Genomic DNA, 25,430 nt, shown 5'->3' with positions numbered 1-25,430 from the left:
TGACATGCAGCTGTGTGGAAGGACACACATTTTAGGCAAGCATAAGAGGAAATTTCTTTGCCACACAGAATGGAGCGGTTGAGTTAAACCAGGCAAAGAAACAGAGGTAAACAAAGCATGTTTCAAGAAATTTAAGCCAGCTTTCTGTACCCAAAGCTGCTGTAGCTCAGTTAGCTTCAAAAACCTGTGGTACTTTAAACTAACGCATCATATTGCTGCATGTGTGAATTTTATTCAGTCTCAAAGCTGACACACTTAACAGTTGTGATCTTACAATATGTGGTTCCCATACATTAATCCGGTGTCCGATGTTTACGTTGATCTTATTAAAACAAGCAGTTCAACTTTTAGTTGGAGTAATGTGACAGAGAGCACAGTTCATCCTCTATTGCTGGGAATATAGGAGTAATGAGAACAGAGCGAGTATGGGAAAACTGACTGTGTGAATGTTGAGTCTGCACTGCCTCACTGCAGCAGTCCTAACACATGATAGACCAACAAAGACTAGAGCATTAGTGACTATAAAGTGGCAAGAAAATGATATTCCGATCCCCTTAAATAAAATCTAGAGCAATAAATTAATCCTTTGGGGAAAGTATATGTGAGCAATGAAAGTCCTGCAACAGATTCTCCAGGAGACGTCACATTTGGACAATGACTGACCGTTCTAACTCGTCTGTATAGTTTGTTTTAAACCTCTCTGGCTCAAGGTATGTAGTTTGTTTAAAAGGTGTATCTCCTTGCTTGACACTAATTTTAGTAACTCTAAGACCGAGTATGTATCTATAGCGAAATTATTCAGGCGCACAGCATAATGCTGTCTCTACCATGTTTCTATGTGTGGATGATGTTTGAGGGAGCTGAACGGGGTTAGACAGCATGCAGTTTAGAAGGTGCAGCTTTGGTCTCTTGTCACAAGAGCATTGTCTGAGCCTGTCACACGTTTTAAAATTGCAAGCTGCAAAAAAGTTTTACCAATGAACTCTTTGACGCACATTGTTGCAAATGTGCCAGAACCCCTTTGTATTATGCACACAGCCAAGGTAACATGTGCATCCTCTAGATAGATAGATAGATAGATAGATAGATAGATAGATAGATAGATAGATAGATAGATAGATAGATAGATAGATAGATAGATAGATAGATAGATAGATAGATAGATAGATAGATAGATAGATAGATAGATAGATAGATAGATAGATAGATAGATAGATAGATAGATAGATAGATAGATAGATAGATAGATAGATGATAGATAGATAGATAGATAGATAGATAGATAGATAGATAGATAGATAGATAGATAGATAGATAGATAGATAGATAGATAGATAGATAGATAGATAGATAGATAGATAGATAGATAGATAGATAGATAGATAGATAGATAGATAGATAGATAGATAGATAGATAGATAGATAGATAGATAGATAGATAGATAGATAGATAGATAGATAGATAGATAGATAGATAGATAGATAGATAGATAGATAGATAGATAGATAGATAGATAGATAGATAGATAGATAGATAGATAGATAGATAGATAGATAGATAGATAGATAGATAGATAGATAGATAGATAGATAGATAGATAGATAGATAGATAGATAGATAGATAGATAGATAGATAGATAGATAGATGCAATACATGCAATAATGTCAAAAATCCAAGGGGTATGAATATTTTTTCAGGCCGCTGTAACTTTCTTTGTCCTTGTGAGCAGCAGGGCACACAGAGAAGGCCCACTCTCTCTGTATTTCCTGCAGGAATTAATCCATTGTGTGATTTGGCTGACATTGAAAAACCTCGAGCTGGTGGAAACCCTTCAAGGAAGAAGTTTGTGCTCTATCTTCTCTGCTGGCTCTCTGCCCGGTTAATTCATTAGGTCCAGGGTACCTTTGAAATGTGGTGATGTGGGGACCGCTCTCTATGGAGGGACTCATTTATTTTTTTACTCAACATGAGCTGTTCATTAAGCTGATTTTGTTGTTGTAGGAGCAAATTCTCAAATTCACTGTTCAACACACAAAATAGAAAGAAATGTAACAAATAGAAGATCAGCTTTGTATCTAAAGGTTTTAAGGTCCCAGGAAAACTTATATTTGAGCAAAACAAGCATGTGACATCCTCCTTCTCTGAATCATGTGACGCTGTCCTGCACATCAGCGCTACCTCCTGTCCCTAAAAGTTATTGCAACCACAGCAGAAAATTTCACACTGCAGCTCTTACAGCTTTCTTCACTTTATTCTTTGACTGATCACTAGTAAAGTTTGCTGTCAACATACAATTAGGATAATAGAGGAGCTCCACTGACACACTTTTATTAAATACCTTGGTTCATATAAGACTTTTTAAATTTAAAAACAGAAAAATGTGCTTCACAGAGAGAGTAGAGAATCATTAAACCATTTACATTAAAGTTGAAAAATAATATATAAAAAGAGAAATTAGAAATAGACATAAATATTAAAAAGATCTAAATCAAATATTTCAGTGGCTCTTAAAATTAGTTCAAACTCTTAAGACCATGTAAAGAGAAGAAAAACAGAGAAAAAATTAAAACAATCTGAGCTTTTAGGACCAAAATTCCAATCTTGGTAATTAATGAGAGAGCTGAGGGGAAAAAAAAAAGGTTGATAGAAAAGTCTTTAAACTACAGCCAGTAGAATCACATATTCTTATGTTTAACATTTGAGATTAGGGCTTAAACAATTAATTGGATTAACAGTGATTAGTGGATTTTTTAAAATAATTGTCAACTCTTATAGTAATCGATTAATCGTTAACTTGAGTATAGAGACTGTAAAACATGCCTTTAGCTGACAGAGCAACCCACTTAGAGCAGTAATTATATCAAAGTTGTTTAAAAAAAAATAAAAATTTTGTATTTAAGATTAAAAAATACTTTTTTAATCTACATTTTGGTGATTATTTCATATTACCCCTCCTCATCCAGCATTATGAATGCAAGAAACTTTATTTTATATTATTTATCTAAACAGGCATTGTGTACAATGTAGAAAGGAGAGATGCATTGCTATTTTACTCCTGTAGGCAGAAAGAAGCTGTTTTTTTCCAGTAAGAGAACAACTTTCTTTGCATGATTCTTAGAGCTGGAAACAGTTTGTGAGTCCTGTTAAGTAATCAAGAAGTAACCTATTAAACCCACAAAGTAAGTGCTCTTTGTCTTTCACAAATCTTTAGTAAGAGTTCACATCTTCACATCAAGCTGTTGAAAGAGTGATACTGAAAATGTTGCCGTATGTTCCTATTGAAATGATAAAGTGAGACAATAGAGAAACCAGTGAAACTAGAGAGAGGCTTAACGAAGTGGACCTTTGTTTTAGATGTAGCAAACTATTCTTAACACTTCATCTTTGCTCGGCTCTAAAATCATATCTATTTTTAGATCCCTAAAACAAAAGACTTCCAGCTCGAAGAGCAAACAGATTTAGGGACCCTCTATGGACAAGCATGCTCAGTTTTGGAGGTAATATCTACGTGAACTGTTGCAGACAGAGTCAACAGAAAAAGAAAAATCCACCATTTCTGTTCCTGCAAAAGGTCCCTCTTTGAAGCTTATTCATTATGACATAAAGGCAGATAAATCCTATAAACTGGAGTGACGGTTCTGGCAACGGATTCCTATTTTAAAGCTACAGTGTGTAATTTTCAGCGACATCTAGCGGTCAGACTGCAGACTGCAGCAACATGAACGTCTCCCCCCCACCGCTTCTCCCCCCCAACAGTACGGCGAGCGTTACGGGACAAAATGTCTTCCACGACGTCCGCATCACCTACCTTCTCAAGTGATGAGGTTTGTTTACATAGATAATTTTACAGATAGTATTTCATTAGTCTGTGTAGGGTATAGATTTCATGTAGACTTAAGATAATAAATATACCCGTTATTTTTTCTACGTCGTTGTGACGTTTTGGTGAGCTGCTTTGCATGGTGATATAAACAGACGAAGGAATTGTAGTCATTAGTTTAACAGCGAGATTGTGTTCGCTGGAAGAATATATATTCCCCGTTTACAGAGTCCAAGTCTTGTTTGTGGCACGGGGGTTACAAGGCAAGGAAGAGGGAAAGGAAGAGGGCAGAGAGGCCGGGGTGAGCGTGCAGCTGGGGCCAGGCGAGAGAGGAGAGCCAGCGGGGTGAGAGCAGAGGAGGAAAGGCTTGAAGATCTCCAAAGGAGCCGGAGAGAAGTAACCGAGGTATATATCCAGAAAATTATTTTACAGAAAATTACTGAATCATTACCTGTGAAACGTCAGGGACGTTGCTGAATAAGTATACTGGAGAGTAACAGCATCATCACGCAGCATGTTATTGTTTTAGACAGGTCTGAGCATCCTGTACTCCAAAAACTGCAGTGATATTAGACAATTGTGTGTATAGGATTAATTACCTGTCCAAGAGAAAACTGGCAACTTGAGCGTCACTTTGAAAACCTTTTTCCTCCATCAGTGACTTCCATCGTGTAAATGCCGTGCCAATGTTGATCCGTGTTTTTTGTCGTTTCTTGTCACTCTTGCGTTTATTCTCGTCGTGTTTCCGCTTCTTAGATGACGGGGGTTCGGTGTCCGCCGCTTTTCGTTGTGATACAGAGTAGGCATGATCCTCCATTCGTCTGATGTTTGGCCACACAGTGCCAAACAGTTTGCAAAGTCACTCACGCCTGCCGCCTTGTTTACCTTTCTTGTTACCGAGGCGCAGTATACCTGCTTCTTCTTCTTCTTTGGTTTCAGGCAGACTAAACGCTTCTCAGGCATAATACTGCCATCTACTGTTCAGTACCGTCTCAGTTCATCTCTCTCAACTTGCCGTAGTTATTTTCGAGCGTCATGGGAGATCTCGCAATCGCTAGTTTGTTGCCTCTGCGCTGCCGTAGCGCAAAGATGTCAGCCTCCATGGCTGCGAGACCCGCTCCTATGTAATTATAAATAACGAATTCTAAGGCAACGCAAATGTTATGGTTAAAAGGCTGAGCTCATAGGTGATGATAAATAACATAGTTATGTATAATATATTAAATTTCTGAATTTATATGCCTGTAATTATTACACACTGTAGCTTTAAAGTCTTGTAATTCCTTTTATAAAAGTAGTAAAGTCGCCTTATCCTTATCATTTACCTTTTATGGCCAGCAATCTCTCTTATTGGTTTAATCAATTCAGGCAGTGTTGCGGTGTGATAGTTACAGAGGGATTTTGTCACGTTTCCACAACAATCTTCAGTGCATGAGAAATGTTATGTCCAAAGAACTGAAAAGTGTGAAAAGCATTTGTGTTCAGTCCCCTTGATTTTAAACCCCCTTGATAAATCACATGCGACTACTTGCCCTGAAAAAAATCCCTTCACCAGGTGCAGCCCGTTTTCTAATTGGGCAAGCCCAGCAGTTCCGTGAAGGCCTCAGAGTTTCCTTACAGAACCAACAGCTTCATAAAGACCAAGGATTACAGCAGACAGGCTGAGGGGAGAGCTTCAGAGAGATATGAGGAAGAGATAGGTTAAACAATATGTTACTGATCAAATCTGGAAATATCCGGAAAGGGACAGACATTTGCACAACTGCAGAATTACCAATATATGGTCTTCTGTGTTAACTGATAGGCTGGACGCTGTTAGCATTCATTGGAGAAGCTGCCAAGAGGCGTACGGTAACTTTATGGAAGCTCCAGATCAGATCAGATCAGGCATTAACAACACATTCCATGAGATTGGCCTTTTTAGAAAGGTAGAAGGCTGGTGTTGAATGAAAACCATGAAAATCCTGTTTACATTTTGCACCTTCCATGTTGCAGACCCTGCAAGTACGACTAAGAAGGAGCTCCAGTGAGGTCTGACTAAAATTCAACAATCGTTCCTACTTCTTTGAGGAAGAAAACTAGTGCTTCACTTTTTACTCTGCACTCCATCCTACAGGGAAACACGGTGGTGCAAGCATCATGTTGTGGAGTTGCTTTGGGGGTTGATAGAAACGTATATTGAGCTCAAGACAAGACAACACTGGTGGAAAAGGCTATCAGAGGCTGCATGAGTCTTCAAACTGAGGTTTCGCCTTCTAACAGCCCTAAAGTTTAGGGAGTAGTGGCCTGGTGGTTACAGCACTGTGCTTGGATCCAAGAGGTTCTTAGTTCAAGCCCCACTCCCACAGACTGCCACTCTGAGTCCCTAAGCAAAAGACCTTTAACCCCACATTGCTCCCCGGGCACTGCACAATGGCAGCCCACTGCTCCCGAAGGGTATGGTTCAAATCCAGAGAGTTCTGTTCATTGCTTGGTACTTGTGACAGTGTAATGACAATAACAGCTGGAGAAGTTACAAGAGGAAGAAATAGACCAATGCATATAAATCCAACCTAGATCATGGTATTTCTGGAAAACTGATGTTTACAGACATTAACATTACAACAAAAAAAAACTTTGTGGTTTTAATGTGGTATGAGCACTTTTGCAAGACACTGCTTGCATATCTACACCAAGTCAAGTCTATTATTCAATATATCTCATGTCCATTCCATAAAACTGAAATAACTTCCCTGCATGACAGCTATGTCAGCAGCCTGGGAGTAATAATCAGCTGTAAACCTTCACTGCGCTCTCTGATCCCATGTCCAAAGGGCGAGCGAGCGCTGCAGCAATAACAAAACACAGTTATGATTGCAGAAAGTGACAATAACTCTAATCGCAGCCATGGAGGAGAGTAAGGAGCTGGAGAAGTCTGTGGAACGGAGAGGGGTGAGTTAACCATCAGGGTTTAGTCTGGTTGGGGTGTAAATAACTAATATGGATGATGTTTGTGAAAGAAGTCTCTTTTTGTCCTCCACATTAGAAACTAACACCAGTTCTGGCACTGGCCACTCTCATCTCTGCGTTTGGTTCATCCTTCCAGTATGGGTATAATGTGGCTGTGATCAACTCTCCAGCACCAGTAAATTATTTTTGTTTTTTTCCCTCTAGCAGTCATTCATGCTTAGAGTTTATTAGAGACACATCATTCGGTCTTGTCTGCTTCTTTGCAGTTCATGCAGGAGTTTTATAACGAAACCTACACAGATCGTTACGATGAACCGATGGGGGACAACCTCTTGACCCTCCTGTGGTCAGTGTCTGTGTCCATGTACCCTCTGGGAGGCTTCTTTGGATCTCTGATGGTGGCTCCTCTGGTTAACAAGCTGGGCAGGTGAAAACTTCTTCACAGCGAGCGTGCCAACTCTGTATCCATCTGCAGAGAGTGTTTTAAATCTGCTTTCATCTTCCAACAGAAAGGGCACCCTTCTCTTCAACAACATCTTCTCCATCGTCCCGGCGATCATGATGGGGGTTAGTGAGATCGCCAAGTCCTATGAGATCATCATTGTGGCCAGGTTCATAGTGGGGATATGTGCAGGTTGGACATTTTTTATTTGACTTTATTTGACAGTACTCTGCAAAGTTTTTACACTCATGGAGCTTTTTCGCATTTTGTCACTTTGGGATTTATTCCATAGCTGATGCCTTTTTTTTTTTACAGATAAAAATCTGAAGGCCCTTATTCATAGTTAGCTCTTAGAGTCTGTATTGATTTTTGCCAATCCATTTCTATTCTTGTCACAGATTGTTATCTTGACTTTGAACGTTTATAAAATGTTTAAATATAAATAGTTTTAAAACAGAGGTTCCCAAAGTGGGAGTAGGACTTATCGGGGTGACGAGACACCGAGTGGGGTGAGCCTTTAGATACACGGAGGGCTAAAATATATCAAACATCTGTGAAAATCGTCAATTAAATACATTTAACATGCATTTATCCCATATATTATTCAAATATTGAATATATAATTAGTTTGTAAAATGCACTAAAATGCATTAAAAGTCCCCTTAAATAATTATAGTTCACATAATGAGTTAAATAGTTGAATATGAATTTAATTTCTTAACTTTATATGTAGAAATAAAGGGTGAAGTATTCATAATTATCTTTTTTGGGGGGTTGCCAGTCAGTTGCATTGCTGTTTTTTAAGGTCACAGACCTTAATGTTTGGAAATGTTTGGGAACCCCTGATTTGTATTAGTCAGATCTGTGATTTTATTTGGTTGTTTTCCTACTGGAAAGTGAACCTCTGTTCATCTTTTGCAGCCTCTACCAATATGAGATACAGTGCTGTGCAAAAGCATTTAGTGCCCTTAAACTTAAACTTTAGACCTCTTGCCACATTTCAGGCTCCAAACATAAACACATAAAAATTTAATTTTCTGAGAAGAATCAACAAGTGGGACACAAACATTAAGTGGAACGAAATTTATTGGATATTTCAAACTTTTTTAACAAATATAAAACTGAAACAATGGGTGTGCAAAATTATTCACTCTCCTTTACTTGCAATTATAGCTGCAAGCTCGGGCTATGTCTCTATCAGTTTAAACATCGAGATACTGACATTTTTGCCCATTTTTCCTTGATGCTGCCAGCACCATAATGCTGCCACTACCATGTTAGACAGTGGGGATGGTGTGTTCAGCCTTGTTGCTTTTATGCCAAACAATGTTTTGCACTGCTACCAAAAAGTTTGATTTTGGTTTCATCTGATCAGAGCTTCTTCTTTCACATGTTTGCTGTGTCTCCCAGCTGGTTCGTGGCAAACTTTAAATTAGGCTTTTTATAGATATAAGAAATGGCTTTTTTCCATAAAGGCCAGATTTGTGTAATCACAGTCGTATGCGAATGGTTGTTGTCCTAAGGGCAGAGTCTCCTACCTCAGCTGTAGATCTCTGCAGTTCATCCAAAGTCATCATGGGCCTCTTGGCTGCATCTCCAATCAGTCTTTTCCTTGTGTGAGCTGAAAGTTTAGAGGGACAGCCAAGTCTTTGTAGATTTGCAGCTGTCTGATACTCCTGCTATTGCAATATTATCACATGCACAGAGCTCCTTGGGATGTTTAAATCCAGCTTTAAGCTTCTTCACAACAGTATCTCAGACCTGCCTGGTGTGTTTCTTGTTCTTCATGATGCTCTCTGCACTTTAATCAGACCTCTCAGTCTATCACAGAGCAGGTGCATTTACACAGAGACTTGATTACACACAGGTGGATTCTGTTTATCATCATCAGTCATTTAGGTCAACATTGGATCATTCAGAGATCCTCACTGAACTGGAGAGAGTTTGCTGCACTGAAAATAAAGGGGCCGATTAATATTTCACGCCAAACTCTTCAATTTTATTTATGTTTAAAAAAAGTTTAAATTGTCCAATAAATCTAATTTCACTTCATTATTTTGTCCCACTTATTCACTCTTAAAAGTTTTGTATCTTTACATCTGGAGCCTGAAATGTGACAAAGTTTCCAAATGTTCAAGAGGGCTGAAAACTTTTGCAAAGCATCGTATCTGTTACCAAGCTTCAGTGTGTATAATGAGCTATAGCATACCCACAGCATGATGCTGCCATCGCCTTTACTTATCGTGGTGCATTCACAGTGATATGCAGGGTTAGATTTCCATCAGCTTTTCAGTTAGCCAGAAAGTTCAATTTTGCTGTCATCTTTCAAGAGATGGTTTATTTTGTATCTTATATGACTTGTGACAAACTACTAATAGAACATCATACGATAGAGTATTCTACTAATTTGATTGTCTTATCTAAACAGTGTCTTAGGCAGCTGTTTCATTATTGTCGTCCTTGTGTTGCCTCTCATTTATGTGGACAGACTTTTTTTGTCAGGTTTGCTGTTATGCCGGATCTCTGAGGTCTTCATACAACAGCTGGATTAATACTGAGATTATATTTTCTGGCCTTTAAGTGCATTTACATTTTTTGTAGAGATAAAATGAGCTGAATAAAGCTGCAAACTTTTTAATCTTGCAAAAAGTTTAAAATTCATGTCTTATTTATATTCTGCTTTACAAGTATGCACCCCTTTGCATTGGTTTTCACTTGAAATCATAAAATGGGACAGAACCTCTTCATATTTGCAGGTCTATCATCGAACGTGGTGCCGATGTATCTGGGAGAACTCGCTCCCAAAAACTTGAGAGGGGCTATTGGCATCGTCCCACAGCTCTTCATCACCATTGGCATCCTGGCTGCACAAGTGATGGGCATCAGAAACATACTAGGCAACAACACAGGTCCTCATAAATCCTAGAAAATGTCTGCTGCTGCTGTTTTATTCCTCCCACTCAGCCTTTAAATTAAACCTGTCCTGATCCAGGCTGGACCATCATGCTCGGCTTGACGGGCATTCCTGCAGTGATAGAGCTGGTTTTCCTGCCCTTCTTCCCAGAGAGTCCCAGGTACATGCTCATCCAGAAGGGAGATGAGAAGAACAGCCGGAAGGGTGAGAAGACAAGAGTGAAATTTGCTTTATGTGGCTGATTTAAAAGTAAATTCAATCGTGTTCTGGGTTTTGTCCCTCTCAGCATTGCAGCGTCTCCGCGGCTGGGATGATGTGGATGCAGAGGTGGAAGAGATGCATCTGGAGGACCAGTCGGAGCGGGCCGAGGGCCGTCTGTCGGTGGTGTCCCTGCTGTCCCAGAGGTCTCTCCGCTGGCAGCTGATCTCCATCATCATTATGAACATGGGCCAACAGCTGTCAGGGGTCAACGCGGTGAGGCATCCTTCACTTTGTGCTTCAACACACTGATCTTTGTTGTTTTTTTACAATATGAAGCAGATGCATCCCTGCTCTTGTGTTGCTTTATGTTCTTTAACCTAAAAAAATACTTCTTTTACAGATCTACTACTATGCAGACAGTATTTATGGTTCTGCAGGAGTAAATGAGAAAGACGTCCAGTACGTTACAGTGGGGACAGGTGCAGTGAATGTCTTCATGACCATAGCGGCTGTGGGTACCCTGGAATAACAAAAACTGCAAATGTAGAAGAGCTGATTATACCAGTTAGAGGCCTTGGTTCTGAAGAGGACGTTTTCTGTCACAGGTCTTTATCGTGGAGTCCTCAGGCCGACGGCTGCTCCTTCTTTTGGGGTTTGGCATCTGTTGTGGGGCCTGTGTGCTGCTGACTGTGGCCCTTCACTTCCAGGTAAACTGCTGCAGTGGGTCTCCAATTAAAGATGGCACTCTGGTGCCCTCTACTGGTTGATCCACAGATCTTCTCTGTTCTTTTTTATTCACAGTTTTAATGTTTTAAATAATCAAACATCAAACAGTTTCATCAAACAAACAAAAATCAAACACAAACAGCCTGAGTAGCTAAAATAAATTAATTAATAATTTCAACAATAATTAAAAAAAATAAACTAAGCCAAATTAATATGTGAAAACCTGTTTTGTCCCCTAACCTATTATTTGGTTATATCAACCTTGTTCAGCAGCAAAATCATCAAGTGTTCAGCAAATAGGTAATGACTCTTTAACATCAAGTGGAGGGATTTGTGCCACCATACTTAACTAGATTTTTAAAAGTCAGTTGCAATTGGAGCATTGGATCATGCTAAGGCATCTCACTTGGATTTCAGTCTGACCTTCGACCATTCAGAGTAGGACTTGTTAGTGAGCTTTAGAGCCTAGAGAAACCTAAATGTGTTTCATCTTCAGATTAAAAACTGGTGGTTACATTTTTTTTCATCATTTTTAGTCTTCTTTTTTAGCTGTGGTTTTGGCCTTGGACGTCTCTGTTAACCTAATATTAGATTTTACTAACCAGAGTTGACAAGATTTGGGGGTTAAAGCTTCATGGTGCACTCTAACAATGTTTCCAGAGGTTTTTGCAGGAGATACAAGTCTACAGCATCACAGAGCACACATGCTCTATGGTCTTTCCTGTTTTCGAAAGTGAGTCAGAGAAGTAGCCTCTGTAGCACAACATCTTTGTACGCCAAAAGAAACAGGAAGTAATGGATTATTATGCAAAGTTCAAATTCACTGTGATTAGTATGTTTTACAAAGATGTTTGTGGTATATTTGTTTAAGGCTGTTAATCAGTGTGCAATCTAATTATTTAGAAAAAAAAACCCTGAAACTATTGGATAATTTTCATTCCCTGAATAAATATTATCAGAATAAAGGCTGTATTGTTAAGTAACTGAAGGGTGCTGAAGGAGGATAAAGCTCCTGCTTATTTCTTTTTGTTGGGATAAAATGTTTTACATTAATAGAAACCTATAAGAAACTCTGTTCAGTTCAGTTCTGTTCAGTTTCAAAAAATGACATAGAAGAGTTCTCAAAGTATTGCATTTCTTCTCAGCTATAGTTTTCACAGCCACAATTAATATGAAAATCAAAAAAGCTAACTCATTTAACTAACATGTGAAAAGTAATACAGGTGCTGGTCATAAAATTAGAATATCATGAAAAAGTAGATTGATTTCAGTAATTCCATTTAAAAAGTGAAACTTGTATATTATATTCATACATTACATACAAACTCATATATTTCAGATGTTTATTTTGTTTAATTTTGATGATTACAAATGACAACAAATGAAAATCTCAAATTCATCATATCAGAAAATTAGAATATTACTGAAGACCAATAAAAACAAAGGATTTATAGAAATGTTGGCCAACTGAAAAGTATGAACATGAAAAGTATGAGCATGTACAGCACTCAGTATTTAGTTGGGCCTCCTTTGGCCTGTATTACTGCAGCAATGCGGCGTGGCATGGAGTCGATCAGTCTGTGGCACTGCTCAGGTGTTATGATAGCCCAGGTTGCTCTAATAGTGGCTTTTAGCTCTTCTGAATTGTTGGGTCTGGTGTATTGCATCTTCTTCTTCACAATACCCCATAGATTTTCTATGGGGTTAAGGTCAGGAGAGTTTGCTGGCCAATTAAGAACAGGGATACCATGGTCCTTCAACCAGGTACTGGTAGCTTTGGCACTGTGTGCAGGTGCCAAGTCCTGTTGGAAAATGAAATCTGCATCTCCAAAAAGTTGGTCAGCTGCAGGAAGCATGAAGTGCTCTAAAACTTCCTGGTATGTGGCTGCGTTGACCCTGGACCTCAGAAAACACAATGGACCAACACCAGCAGATGACATGGCACCCCAAACCATCACTGACTGTGGAAACTTTACACTGGACTTCAAGCAACGTGGATGAAGTGCCTCTCTTCTTTTCCTCCAGACTCTGGGACCTTGATTTCCAAAGGAAATGCAAAATTTACTTTCATCAGAGAACATGACTTTGGACCACTCACCAGCAGTCCAGTCCTGTTTCTCTTTAGCCCAGGCAAGACGCTTCTGACGCTGTCTGTGGTTCAAGAGTGGCTTGACACAAGGAATGCGACAGCAGAAACCCATGTCTTTCATACGTCTGTGTGTGGTGGTTCTTGAAGCACTCACTCCAGCTGCAGTCCACTCTTTGTGAATCTCCCCCACATTTTTGAATGGGTTTTGTTTCACAATCCTCTCCAGGGTGCGGTTATCTCTCTTGCTTGTACACTTTTTTCGACCACATCTTTTCCTTCCCTTCGCCTCTCTATTAATGTGCTTGGACACTGAGCTCTGTGAACAGCCAGCCTCTTTAGCGATGACCTTTTGTGTCTTGCCCTCCTTGTGCAAGGTGTCGATGGTCGTCTTTTGGACAACTGTCAAGTCAGCAGTCTTCCCCATGATTGTGTAGCCTATAGAACTAGACTGAAAGACCATTTAAAGGCTTTTGCAGGTGGTTTGAGTTAATTAGCTGATTAGAGTGTGGCACCAGGGGCCATCAATTTTGAACCTTTTCACAATATTCTAATTTTCTGATATGATGAATTTGAGATTTTCATTTGTTGTCATTTGTAATCATCAAAATTAAACAAAATAAACATCTGAAATATATGAGTTTGTATGTAATGTATGAATATAATATACAAGTTTCACTTTTTAAATGGAATTACTGAAATCAATCTACTTTTTCATGATATTCTAATTTTATGACCAGCACCTGTACAGGATCAATTCAATCAAAACATCAGTAAAGAAGGACATGGACACAAGGAAAATAAAGCCATAGTAACAAAACCACAAAGGATATATGATAAAATAAGAAAACTGTTGGAAAATGTAGAACTTTATTGAAAATAATTGCCAGTTTTAGAACTACTGTATTTTTAGTTGTTTTAATCACAGAAATAACTAAAATGTGAGGGCCTAATAACAGCAGCTGTTCTGCAATGTTTTATATTCCACTCCTGCAGATCACTTCTGCTTTGAGAAAAAAATATATCTTGCATCTCTGTTGATGTTTCAGAAAATCCAGGGGAGAGCATGAATTATAAACAGACTGACCCAGAGCACAGTCCCTCCTGAAACCACTGCATGGTTATCATGGCCGGACACAGTTCTATGTTTCTGTTGAGAACTAATTATGTGATTAATGACAATGTTTTTTTTTATTTCTGTTGACAGGAAAACGTGTCATGGATGCCTTACATCAGCATCGCGTGTGTCATCATCTACGTCATAGGACATGCCATCGGTCCCAGTAAGCCTGACCCACCTGTGGTTATTTACTCAGATGCTGGTTACAGCAGCTGCTCCATTAGCTGAAGTGCTGCTTGGACCAGACATGTAATCACAGATTTAGTAAACTCAGCGCTTTGGTGTGCTTGATGTCAGCCTCCTCTCTGTGGCTCTAGTAGAAGGATTGTTTGTTGCAGTGTTTAGAGTAACGTTGTACTCGGCAGGTCCCATTCCCAACGTGGTGACCACTGAGATGTTCAGGCAGTCGGCCCGGCCAGCAGCTTTCATGGTCGGAGGCTCCGTCCACTGGATCTCCAACTTTGCTGTCGGCCTAATTTTCCCCTTCATGGAGGTTGGTTATGCGAAGGAGCAGAGACTTATTAGACCAACTCCTAATGTTTATGTGTAGATTTTTCTGATATTCAACACTCACAAAATATTTCACACAGATTTTAAGATTTATGTAAATTTATTACATAACAAATTCCCATTTGTTTTTTTTTTTTTAGTTCATTTTAACACAAACCTATGAAATAAACCTCACATGGCCCATTTTCCTTTGAATAAAAAAGCATATTTGTTTGAAATAAACAATCATCATAATCATCACACTCCTTAATTATAACTTTGAGTAAGTATAATTGATCAATTCTGAATACATAAACCCAACATTTATGCATTTTAAATTCATTAGCTCTATCACTAATTAACTTAAGAATATGCGTCATATAATGTTCATTTAATAGGTTTAAAATTATCTAAAAACAAGTAAATGGGAATTTATGTAATAAAATTGCATAAATCTCTGTGAAAGTGAAAGCAAAGCAAATCACAGTAATAAGATGAAAAAAAAAGTTATTCAAATGATTTAAAGTATTTAAATCTCTTAAGCTTTCTTACATTTTGTGACAATACAAACCCACAACTAAATGTGTTTTATTGGAACTTCTTGTTTTAGGCAATCTTTAAAAGGACTTAGGTTGCGTTATAAAACTCACTGTCAGGATTTTGGTGTTGGTTTGGAGGAACCAAATGCAGAGGCAGGTAGGCAGAGGTGAATTTAGGTGGGTTTAATGAGGTTCACAGGAACTGAGGCAGGAATCAAAAATCCAACAAAAATAACAAATGAATCCGAACCAAGGAGACATCAGGGGAAAACCAAACTCTAGGAGCCAGGGAGAGACGAGGTAAGCAGACAGACGTTAGACGAGGATCCAGCAAACAGGAACTGAAGAGGAGGCTTTTAAAGGGGACAGAGACAAAGAGAGGGCTAACGAGGGGATTGAAAACAGGTGAGGGCAGAGCAGAAAACAGAGCAAGGGAAAGAGGACACAAGAGGGCAGCAGAGAACAACAAATGGAAAACCAAGACTGTGACACTCACCAGTTTAGTAAATTGGGTCCACTCAGTTTTATTTTATTAGGTAATATTAGTGAACAAACAGCAACATGGAGATCATTTAAAAAAACCAAAAAGTTTAGAAATAGAAGAAGTATGGTATAATTTGCCTCACAACCAATTTTGGAGATATTTCCAATTAAGTAGTTTATTGTCCAAATGGCTGGGAAGCCCTCTCAGATGTCCTTCAGGCAGCTTTGTTGAAATCTTGCTTTGTACGCTGGCCAGTGGCAAAGGTGTTACCTCTAACATATACAAAATGTTGATTATTCAATTGGGTGACTCATTATCAAAGGTTAAAAAACTCAACTGAAGACATGGCCCTGGACATCTCTGAAGGTGATTGGCACTCATGTTTACCAAATGTAAACACAATGTATAAAGAAATTAGTAATTATTCAATTAAAATCTTTCATCGATGACATAGAACCCCTCAACAACTCCATAAATGAAAGTTTATTCCTAAAGACGCTTGCTGGAGATGTAATGAAGAGGGAGGATCTATTCTACATATTCTCTTGACCTGCCCTGCTTTCCAAGACTGGTGTAGAATATTATGGAGGTCATTTTTGAAATATTGGAAAGAAGGTTTAATATCACTGCCAAGCTTGCAGTTTTAGGCTCCACGGTAAAACTCCCAGACTCACACTTCTGGTGTAATATTATCTTCTGACTAAGTGAAATACAGCCTCCTGTGTAAAATTCATCAGTGTGATTATACATGGTCTGCTTTTACTAACTGGCTAACTGTAAAGTAGATTTTGAAAGGTTAGTGTGGCATGTTGACATATTTGCTGTATTTTTTATAAAACAAAATTCAGTAAAGTATTACATAATGGCAGACCTAATGAAAACATGGAAATCCAGCTGAACTGATTGGACAAGGAGAGTTACAAGGCCAAGAAGCCCTCAGGAGGAGCTGCAGAGATCTACTGCTCAGGTCATTTTGTTATAAATTCCACACTTCTGGCCTTTATGAAAAGCAGCTGGAAAAGGAAGTCATTAAGTCATGTTTTCAGTTTACCAAAAACCATGTAAGGCAGAGTGTAAACATGAAAGAACATGATCTTGTTAGATGGTTAGATGCACATTGTTATTTAAGGTGGAAAACTATGACTGCTCGCCCCCACAGGCTGAGAGTGAAGCACAGTGGTGGCAGCAGCATGCTGTGTCTTGCTTTTCCTCTAAAGGGAACAGGGAGAACTGGTTTGAAATGATAGGGAGACTGATGTCCTAGGCAGTGCTGAAGGAAGAAAACATGTTAGTTTGTGAAAAACTGGAGGCAGGAGTGTAGATTAAGTTTCCTACAGGACAAAGCCCCTGAACTACAGCCAGGGTTACAATGGAGGGTTTAGATCAAAGCAAGTTCCTGTTACAGGATCGAGTCTAATCCAGATCTGAAAGTTGTTTACAGATTAAAGCAGATAGCTGGTGCCATTTAGAATGGGTAACAAGCTCATTCTAAATGGAGATTTATTCTTTACTTTTTGTCAAATACCACAAAACGCTGAAAAGTTTGTGATTGTAATATGGCAAACAACTCTGTAACTCTGTAAAAACAAAACAAAAAAAATATCCCCAGTTTATATATTTTGAAAACTTTTAATGCTAAATTGAATGTGAGACATCTGAGAGTGTGAACATATGAGTTTACAGGCACAAGCCTGTCTAAGATCTTTTATCAAAGAAAATGTAAAAGTTTACATCAGCTAGTTCTAGATGTAACATCATTAAGTTTGTAAATCAGTACTAATTAGGCCACTTAAGTAAGAAGATATTTCCTCCGTTATTTATGGCTCAAGCTGCTCTCTTTTTGATAAACAGATTGTTGGAACCTTCTAGATGTAGAAAAATATGAATGAATAAAGCAAACAAGTAAGGAATGTGTTTAGGGGGTAGAACAGTTTTTTCCATACAAGAAATCATACTATCTATCTTCTGTTTATGGCCAGCTGTGTCTCCCTGACATATTTACAACCTCTCCTCCTGAGGACAAACAGATTAGTTTTCCTCTCCTTCCTTATTTTTCAGAGAGGCCTCGGTGCCTACAGCTTCATCATTTTCTCCGTCATCTGCCTGGTCACGCTGATCTACATCTGGATGGTGCTGCCTGAAACCAAGAACAAGACCTTCCTGGAGGTTTCCCAGATGTTCGCCAAGCGGAACAAAACGGAGATCAAAGTCGGGGATGGAGATCTGCCTCTTAAGGACAGCAAAGAGAGCCTGGATAATTCAGAAAGGAGCAAAGCCTTCTGACTACATGAACGAGAGAACTGAGAGGAAAATTTTAGCTACAGGATGCAGAGAGGGATTTCAGAGGTTTAATTTTGACTCCGCTATCTTTGTAGGGATTCAGACTCAGGCTGGTTAATTTTGGCACAATTAGTTTTTAACATTCTTCAGCAGGTTAAAAATATTTAATAGTTGCAAAGATGTGACAGTATTTTAAAACACAAAACAAAAAAACATAAACTTTTAACGTAGGCCTTTATTTATGATGCACAGACATGGATACATGGATGAAGCTATGAAACATTTTAAACATTGAACTGCAAGAGCCTGATATGCATTTTATCTTTTATTACCATCACCATTTACTAAGGTCATACCATTAGATGGGATGTTTTGCAGCTTGTGAGCTCATTTCACAAGCAGGACAGGGTTTTCAGCAGAATGGTTGCAAAATTCGGAAACTTTCCATGGGAAATAAGTAGACTTTAGGAAATAAACATTGATATGTTGAAAAATGTGACTAAAATAACTACATTTAATTGCTGCTTACTGCTGAGGTATTGAGCCCATACCCCAATTTACACCCTGAATTCCTTCACCTGCAAAGATGATTTACAAGCGTATTGAAGAAACACATCTGAGCCCATATTCTAGCTGAAGTGAAGCAGCAGTGGGTGACATTATGGGGTGAATAAATATAAGGTGTTGGTTTGTCTCACAGATATTATGACTATGATGGGAGTGTTTTTATAATCATGTTGGAATCCCAAAAACTCACATAGTTTACATGGAAAGTTTGAATTTTAGCAATTTATTTTGAAAATGTAGAAGCCACTTTAGGAACATCTGTACTGGTTGTCCAGCTGCACTCCCCCAAAAATGCGTAGTTTGCTGCTTCCCCAGCTCAACACATTCCCCGCAATAGTGCCGTTTTTCTGGCACAAAAACTGGTCTCGGATCTCTGCTGTGGTCAGCACATAGTCCCAGATGTTGACATCCGTCATTTTACCCACAAAGGCGTCTGTGTTGGAGATTCCCAGATATCCGTCCTGGTCTTTGCCTAGTATGAGCGTACCGCCAGGGCTGATCATGTGGCTGCTTTGGAGGTGCCTCTGCTCCCCGCCCATCCCGTTGATCCACAGGTCCACCCCGCCTGAGTGGGACGACCAGGTGACGCAGTAGTTGGTCCAGTCTTGGGTCTTCAAGCTGTGGGGCATGTTGACGAACTCGTTGCTGATCCACAGACCCACCTCCCTCACATTGGTATCGTCAGTGATGGAGACCATCAGCTCGTTATCATGGCCGTTGCTGGAGTAGGAGATGACCGTGTTGACCCCTCTACCCTTGAGGAGAACATGCATGCAGACAGTGAAGGCGTCCAGATCCATGGGCTTGCTGAGTTGAGCCAGAGCGTATGTATCAGCGTTTTTATCATCGAAGCTGAGCACCAGAGGGAAGAGGTCACTGTGTTCTGATGGAGATAATAAAGCTTTCATCAGGCTGGAGAAGCAAAACACACCTTTGAATCATAGTTTTAAAGCTGATAAGCAGACATTTTACTCATATTTCCATTCATTTTAGTCACATGTCAGTCTTTTTGGATTGATTTCCATTTAGCTGAACACTTTTATTTAATACAGATAGAATATTGTGCCTCTGATGACATCATATAACAGATACCAGCATCTCGCCTGCCGCCCTGAGATCTTATCATTTTTATGCTTCTCTTTGTCCTGTAAAAAGCTTGTGTATGCAGTCTGTTATGAAAATAAAGCCTTTCTTATTCAATCTTCACAATTTGCATTTTTCCCTCAACATGTACATTTACTAGTATTCTGTATAGCTGGAGTAAAACACTTAAGTAGTATTTCAGAATACTGAATGCATTTTAGGAAAAATATGGCAGAAATAAAACACAAAAGCAGCTTGTGGAGACCTTGGCAGACCATACAATGGGGAAATTTAAATCTCAATAGGTAATTTTTTCTTAAAATAGGTGCATTTTTGTCTTGAAGAGAGGAGATAAGTGAGACTCTTTGCCATCTGAGCAAGACATTCATCCATTTTCCATCACGCTTATCCCAGGTGGGGTCGCGAGGGAGGGGTGCTGGTGCCTATCTCCAGCTGTCTACCGGTGAGAGGCGGGGTACACCCTGGACAGGTCGCCAGTTATTATCTAAATATCTTATTTAAAGAGTCAAAATAGGCATTCCATTGGCAAATCATCTTATTTACCTACTCAAATCAAAGGTTAATGCACTTAATTTAAGAAATGTGGACTTATTTCTTGATTAGTTTTGCAGTGTAAGGCGAGATCTGAAAGATCTTCAGAGACATAAGCATTTTTTAAGGTTCAATTAAAAAAAGCAACTTCCACCAATCAGCCAATCACCTGTCCAACCTGATACTAGCAGGGTGTTCCTAATAAAGTGGCTGCAAATGTGTAAAGAACACAGTTTTGCACATCACTTACGACCAAAGGGAAGATAAGGAAATATTTGTCTAAACACTCAGCAGCCAGAAAGTACTCTAGCTAGCTTTTGTACGCTCTTGTGATGTCAACAATCTAAATACACATAAAGAAGAAGTCAGCAGATGTTTTTCAGCAGCCAGATGAGTATTTCGTGGGAGTATATGCTATTATAATAAAAACACTGGTAGTAAATATAAAAACATTTACCAGGTTTGAAGGGTCTCAAAGATCGCCCTCCTATTAGAAATAAAAAAAAAGATTAATGGTTCAGAAGGTTAGGAGAGGATTTACATTTTTTGTACTTGCATCCAAAAGTTTAAGCACCTGAATACATATTCTTTCCAAGAGAAGTTATCAGACCCTCGATCCTGTGGAGCCTGGATTCGATTTCTTCTTGCCGACAAAAAGCTGAGGAGGTAAAAGGTAAACAAAGATGGCTTTGAAACCAGCTCTGCAAATTCACAAGTCATCTATAAAATAAGCATTTGAAAAAAAAAGCATTATCACACACTTCCTTTCCCGAGGGGTGGCAGGAAAGAGGACTCTACGACGCGGTCGTTGAGTGGCTGAGCGATACGGTAGTCATTCCACAGAGTCTTGTTATCCAAGTCCATTAGAGAACTCTCCAGCTTGTTGATCTGGGTGCGGCGGCAATATGGCAAATTAATGAAACAACAAAGACCCATTTTAGTCTCACGCGTTCACTCCACCGTACCTGGTTCTGTGACAAAGTGATAGGCGTGTCGAACACGGTCCAGATGATGCTCTCGTGGCAGGGGGGGGTGGTGAGGGAGCCCTCATACCTAAAGAAGTTACTGAGGTTCTCTGGAAGCATGGAGCGCACATCGAGGTTGGAAATGTTCATAGACTGGCCTGACAGGGAAACACAACAGCAAGTTAAAGGAGCTCTCTGGAGCTTAGGCTGCAGAAAGACAACTTTGCACATGCGTTAAACGAATACCATGCGGGAAAGCATGTGCATGTTGGGGAAACTCACCTGCAAACTGGATTTTCCCCAGGTTTGATATAAAATCACTGTAGTAGGTGTTCTCAAAATGACCATCCTGGAAAAAGGGAGAGCATTTTAATCATCTTTAATCACATCAAGGAAAAAGCCTTTTGAAATGAGCTGAGTGGTTTCACTTTAGATAAAAGTACTGAAACAACTCATTAGGTTCCGGCATCAAAGAATAACAAAACAAACCCCACTTAGTAAACACAAGATGTTTCACATTTGTTGACTATATGGTCCATTTTAACGCTTAAAATAACATCTGTACAAACTGCAAGTAGGTGTGGCGCAAGTACTAGAGAGATCAAGCAAACTTTGACAGGGTAAGGAGATGTTTAGCAGATTGTTCAAATGTAAAAAGATATAAGCAGTAATGTTATCAGCAACAAATACCCACTGGCTTCTTCTTTTGATTTAAATTAAGATTACAAAGTACAAGAGGCTAACAGGTAATGGTCAAATAAGAAGGTCAAAAACAACATGGATTCTGTCCCATCTTGGAAACAGCTCAATTTTAAAAGTCCTTAAAGTCATTTTTACACAAGATTGTACAAACTATTTACCATTAAAGTAATGTTGACAAGAGCTATATGGGTTATAAAAGAGTTTGCAAAAACCTTTAAAAAATAATTGAACTTTATTGATCTAACATTGGAGAAATTTACCTCTGCATTTAACCCAGCCCAGTGGGCTGCCATTGTGTGGCGCCCCGGGGAGCAGTGTTGGGTTAAGGGTTTTGCTCAGGGATCCAGAGTGACAGTCTGTGGGAGTGGGGCTTGAACTCAGAACCTCTGAATTCCAAGCTCTATGCCCTAACCACCCGGCGCCACTCCCCCCTGATGTTTGAGAGATTAGCTTTTTTTGTAGTTCTTGCTGCCTTTAGCCCTGGCCTCTTGCTAATCTAAGTTTATAATAAATCAAGAGCTGACTTCTGCTGGCAAGTTATTTACTTCCTCATCTTTAAAGCAAAACCTACTTCATTCTCTTTTAACTTCAAAATGAGGATGACTTGTTTGAGCAAGTAAAAAATAAAAACTCTGCAAAAGGCGCACTTTATCTAAATTGTGGAAGTCATCTTAGTTGTTCAAAGGGCAGCTTGGTCTTTGCTGCTGTCAGAGTGGATGCCAGCTGAGCCATTGCTGCCACAATGACCTTAAAGCACGGGGAAGAAAGTTTCTTATAGCTCAGACATGTCTCAGTTATCTAGCTGCACCTTCAATGTATCATGGTGAGAAAAACTTACTTCAAAAGCCAGCTGTTTATTGTTTGTAGCTTTTTTCTGCACAAAGAAATGTTTAAAACTGCCTCTAACAGAACAAATGCTCATTTGTTTTTCTAAGTGCTCTCAGAGCTGATTAAGGTGCTGAGCAGACAAGCAGAGGAATGTCTTTGTGGCTCACATACATCATAGACAAACGCAAGCACCGCCAACCCATCCGGCTTATCTTTGGCCTCAGAGAAGCTCTTGTACTTCTTAGAATTGTAATGAACGACGTGGAGCTGCAAGAGACACAAACACGTCAGATTTAAAAGGGACAAAAAAAAATATATTTATTGAATATTTTCCAGGAATTGAATAAATCATTCTTTTATTTCTGGTTTCAAAGCCTACCTCTGCCATGTAGCGGACGCCGTCTATGGTGTGCTCCGCTCCACTCAGCTCAGAGTCCTGGCCACCCCAGTGCAGGTGCATCTGGACAGCTGTGAACTCTCCCGGGAGGCCCTTGGTGATCTTCATCGTGTCAGGCAGGTCGATTTGAACTGAGGGCCACATTAACATTTCATCAACGACCTTTAATACTTAATTGTTCATTTGCAGCAGCCCTCCAAACCTATTTATTCAAAGACAGCTTCAAATAAACAATAAGCTCGGTGCTTATAAAAAGAAAAAGAAAGCTATTGTGCAATGTGTGTTTCTATTGTTTCTATGCTAGTTCATTGCTGACTTATAAAACGTGTAGAGCAGGACCCACATAAAGGGAGGAAATACTTTTTTATTTCAAATAAATTAGATACTAGACTTGATTACTGAACCGGTAGCAGGTGGTTGATTACAGAGGTGTCAAATAACTAAGTACAAATACTTTGTTACCTTATTCAAGTAGAAATTTTGCCTATCTAAACTTTACTGGATTAATTATCTTTTAGACAAATTTTTACTTCTTCTCCTCACATTTTTTGCAATAATCTCTACTTTCTACTCCTTAAATTTTAAAAATAGATTTGTTAGTTTTGTTTCATTTTACCTCAATTTCATTATGGCGTGTTGGTATAAAAAATAAAAACTATCAAAATAATTTGTTTTATCCAAACAATTTTTTTGTGGTTTGCTTCAGTACTGCACCAACTTGTCGCCACATACCAAAATAAATAGTTATTCATGATGATGTAAACATGGACGTAATTTTCGGGGGGGATGGGGGGGGACATGTCCCCTGCTTTTTTTTCAAACAAGCGTTTTTGTCCCCTGCACTTTTTACTTTTCAAAAACAATGTCACGCTACACAGACATTCCACGAGCAGAAAGCCACAGCTTAACCTGAAGCCCGCTTCCCTGAGTTTAGACCCCCAACAAGCTCCTGATTGGCCCACCATCTTTTTTTGTGCTACTGGCTGAAATTTAAGTTTCATGGATGAAAAGATATATTTGACACTGTTGCCATTAGTTTTTAAACTAAGAAAATGAAGTTTAAGGAAATTAACATCCAGAATTATGGAAAGATTTTCATTTAATAGGCCAGTGCAGTAAAGCATATCTCATTTTTCCTGCATTACTGTTACTTTTAAATTTTGAGTTGTTTTAAAAATTATACTTTGGGATTTTTAAACAGTAGGATTCTAGTTCTATTTGAGTAATAACTATTAATACTTTGGAAGACATGTAACTGAAGTTGGAATTGTATGAACTTACCAGGGAACAAGAGAACAGAATGAAAAAAAAAACATAATTAGACTGACATAAAACACAAGAATAAAAAGCCCCAATGATGAAAAACCTCTTACCTGTGTGTCCGTTGTTGGTCATGCGGAAAAGTCCTTTCTGAGCCTCATACCCACTCAGCTCCAGCTTTAACATGTCTGGGTTAAACCTGACATTGCGCCGCTGGATGTCTATAGGTGATTGCTTCTTGCCTCCACAGTCTGGGAATTTGGTTGCCCAGTGCATCTGATCCAAGGATCCCTCTGTGGTGAAAGTATTAATTCATAGTCAGTGATAATTAGAGAGAAAAAAAACCGAGAACCTAAAATATAGGTAGCACGGATGACTGCAGATATTAAGCAGCATCGTTCCTTTAGATTATGTTAAAGTCTATTTAAAGTATTAAGCTTTTGTTTGTAGAAGGATTAAACGGAGCGCACAGAACCTGTTCAGCTGGATATTCCCATTGTTTATTGCGTGGTAGGTTATTCACCGCTGAATATTAACAGCAGCTGTAATTTGTTCCCAAAGCTGCCCTAACAAGCTCTAAATGACAAGGCAGCAGTTTCCCAAAAACGCAATTAGCAAATTCACAGCGCAGGGCAAAGAAGCGGTGATCCGACAGCCCAGGTTCATGTAAAACAGATCGTAACAATTTTACTTGATTTACACAAAAATAAAACAAACCCCCCAAGTTTTATGGGTTGTGTTTTTGTGGTTAATATGGGGTAAAGAATCCACGCGGTACCATTTTACGCACGTTTTACGCATCAGGATCACATTTAATCAGGTAAAACGTTATTTTGTAAATATTCCGAGCGCAAAATAAGCCCACCTTTGTATGTCCAGTGTATATCAGTGTGGGCTCCAGCGTTGACCAGGCAGACAAGAGCGGCGGAGACAAACGCGGAGAAGATCTCCATCATGGTGCCTTGGATCAGTCACGCAGGACACCGACACCCCGCAGAGGGCTGCTCTCTGTATTTAACCCGCA

General features: G+C 39.2%; 2 protein-coding genes across 4 annotated transcripts; one reads left to right on the top strand and one right to left on the bottom strand.

Annotated features, from left to right (window-relative positions):
* On the top strand, positions 1–19,824 carry slc2a1a (solute carrier family 2 member 1a). 3 transcript variants are annotated; one of them, XM_038305954.1, is made up of 13 exons: positions 1–106; positions 6,636–6,753; positions 6,848–6,946; positions 7,038–7,198; positions 7,281–7,405; positions 9,970–10,122; positions 10,206–10,331; positions 10,414–10,601; positions 10,729–10,839; positions 10,934–11,035; positions 14,348–14,423; positions 14,626–14,753; positions 17,831–19,824. In XM_038305954.1, exons 2-13 carry the CDS (start codon positions 6,709–6,711, stop codon positions 18,053–18,055), a joined length of 1,539 nt encoding a protein of 512 aa, XP_038161882.1. In that variant the 5' UTR covers positions 1–106; positions 6,636–6,708; the 3' UTR covers positions 18,056–19,824. The 3 variants fall into 3 exon arrangements, with proteins under 3 accessions (XP_038161882.1, XP_038161884.1, XP_038161885.1); XM_038305956.1 differs by having other exon boundaries at positions 3–106; positions 6,682–6,753; XM_038305957.1 differs by having other exon boundaries at positions 11–106; positions 6,707–6,753.
* ca6 (carbonic anhydrase VI) lies at positions 18,268–25,430 on the bottom strand. Its single transcript, XM_038305953.1, has 10 exons — positions 25,272–25,430; positions 24,520–24,699; positions 23,129–23,277; positions 22,921–23,016; positions 21,502–21,568; positions 21,220–21,377; positions 21,016–21,142; positions 20,829–20,912; positions 20,712–20,741; positions 18,268–19,502 (listed from the first exon to the last, which is right to left on the bottom strand). The coding sequence occupies exons 1-10, from the start codon at positions 25,360–25,362 to the stop codon at positions 18,868–18,870; spliced, it is 1,617 nt and encodes a 538-aa protein (XP_038161881.1). The 5' UTR covers positions 25,363–25,430; the 3' UTR covers positions 18,268–18,867.

The sequence above is a fragment of the Cyprinodon tularosa genome, unplaced genomic scaffold (genome assembly GCF_016077235.1).
Source record: "Cyprinodon tularosa strain WSP-4 unplaced genomic scaffold, ASM1607723v1 ctg57, whole genome shotgun sequence".
Lineage (NCBI taxonomy): Eukaryota > Metazoa > Chordata > Actinopteri > Cyprinodontiformes > Cyprinodontidae > Cyprinodon > Cyprinodon tularosa.
This window is presented reverse-complemented; position numbering and strand designations above follow the sequence as displayed.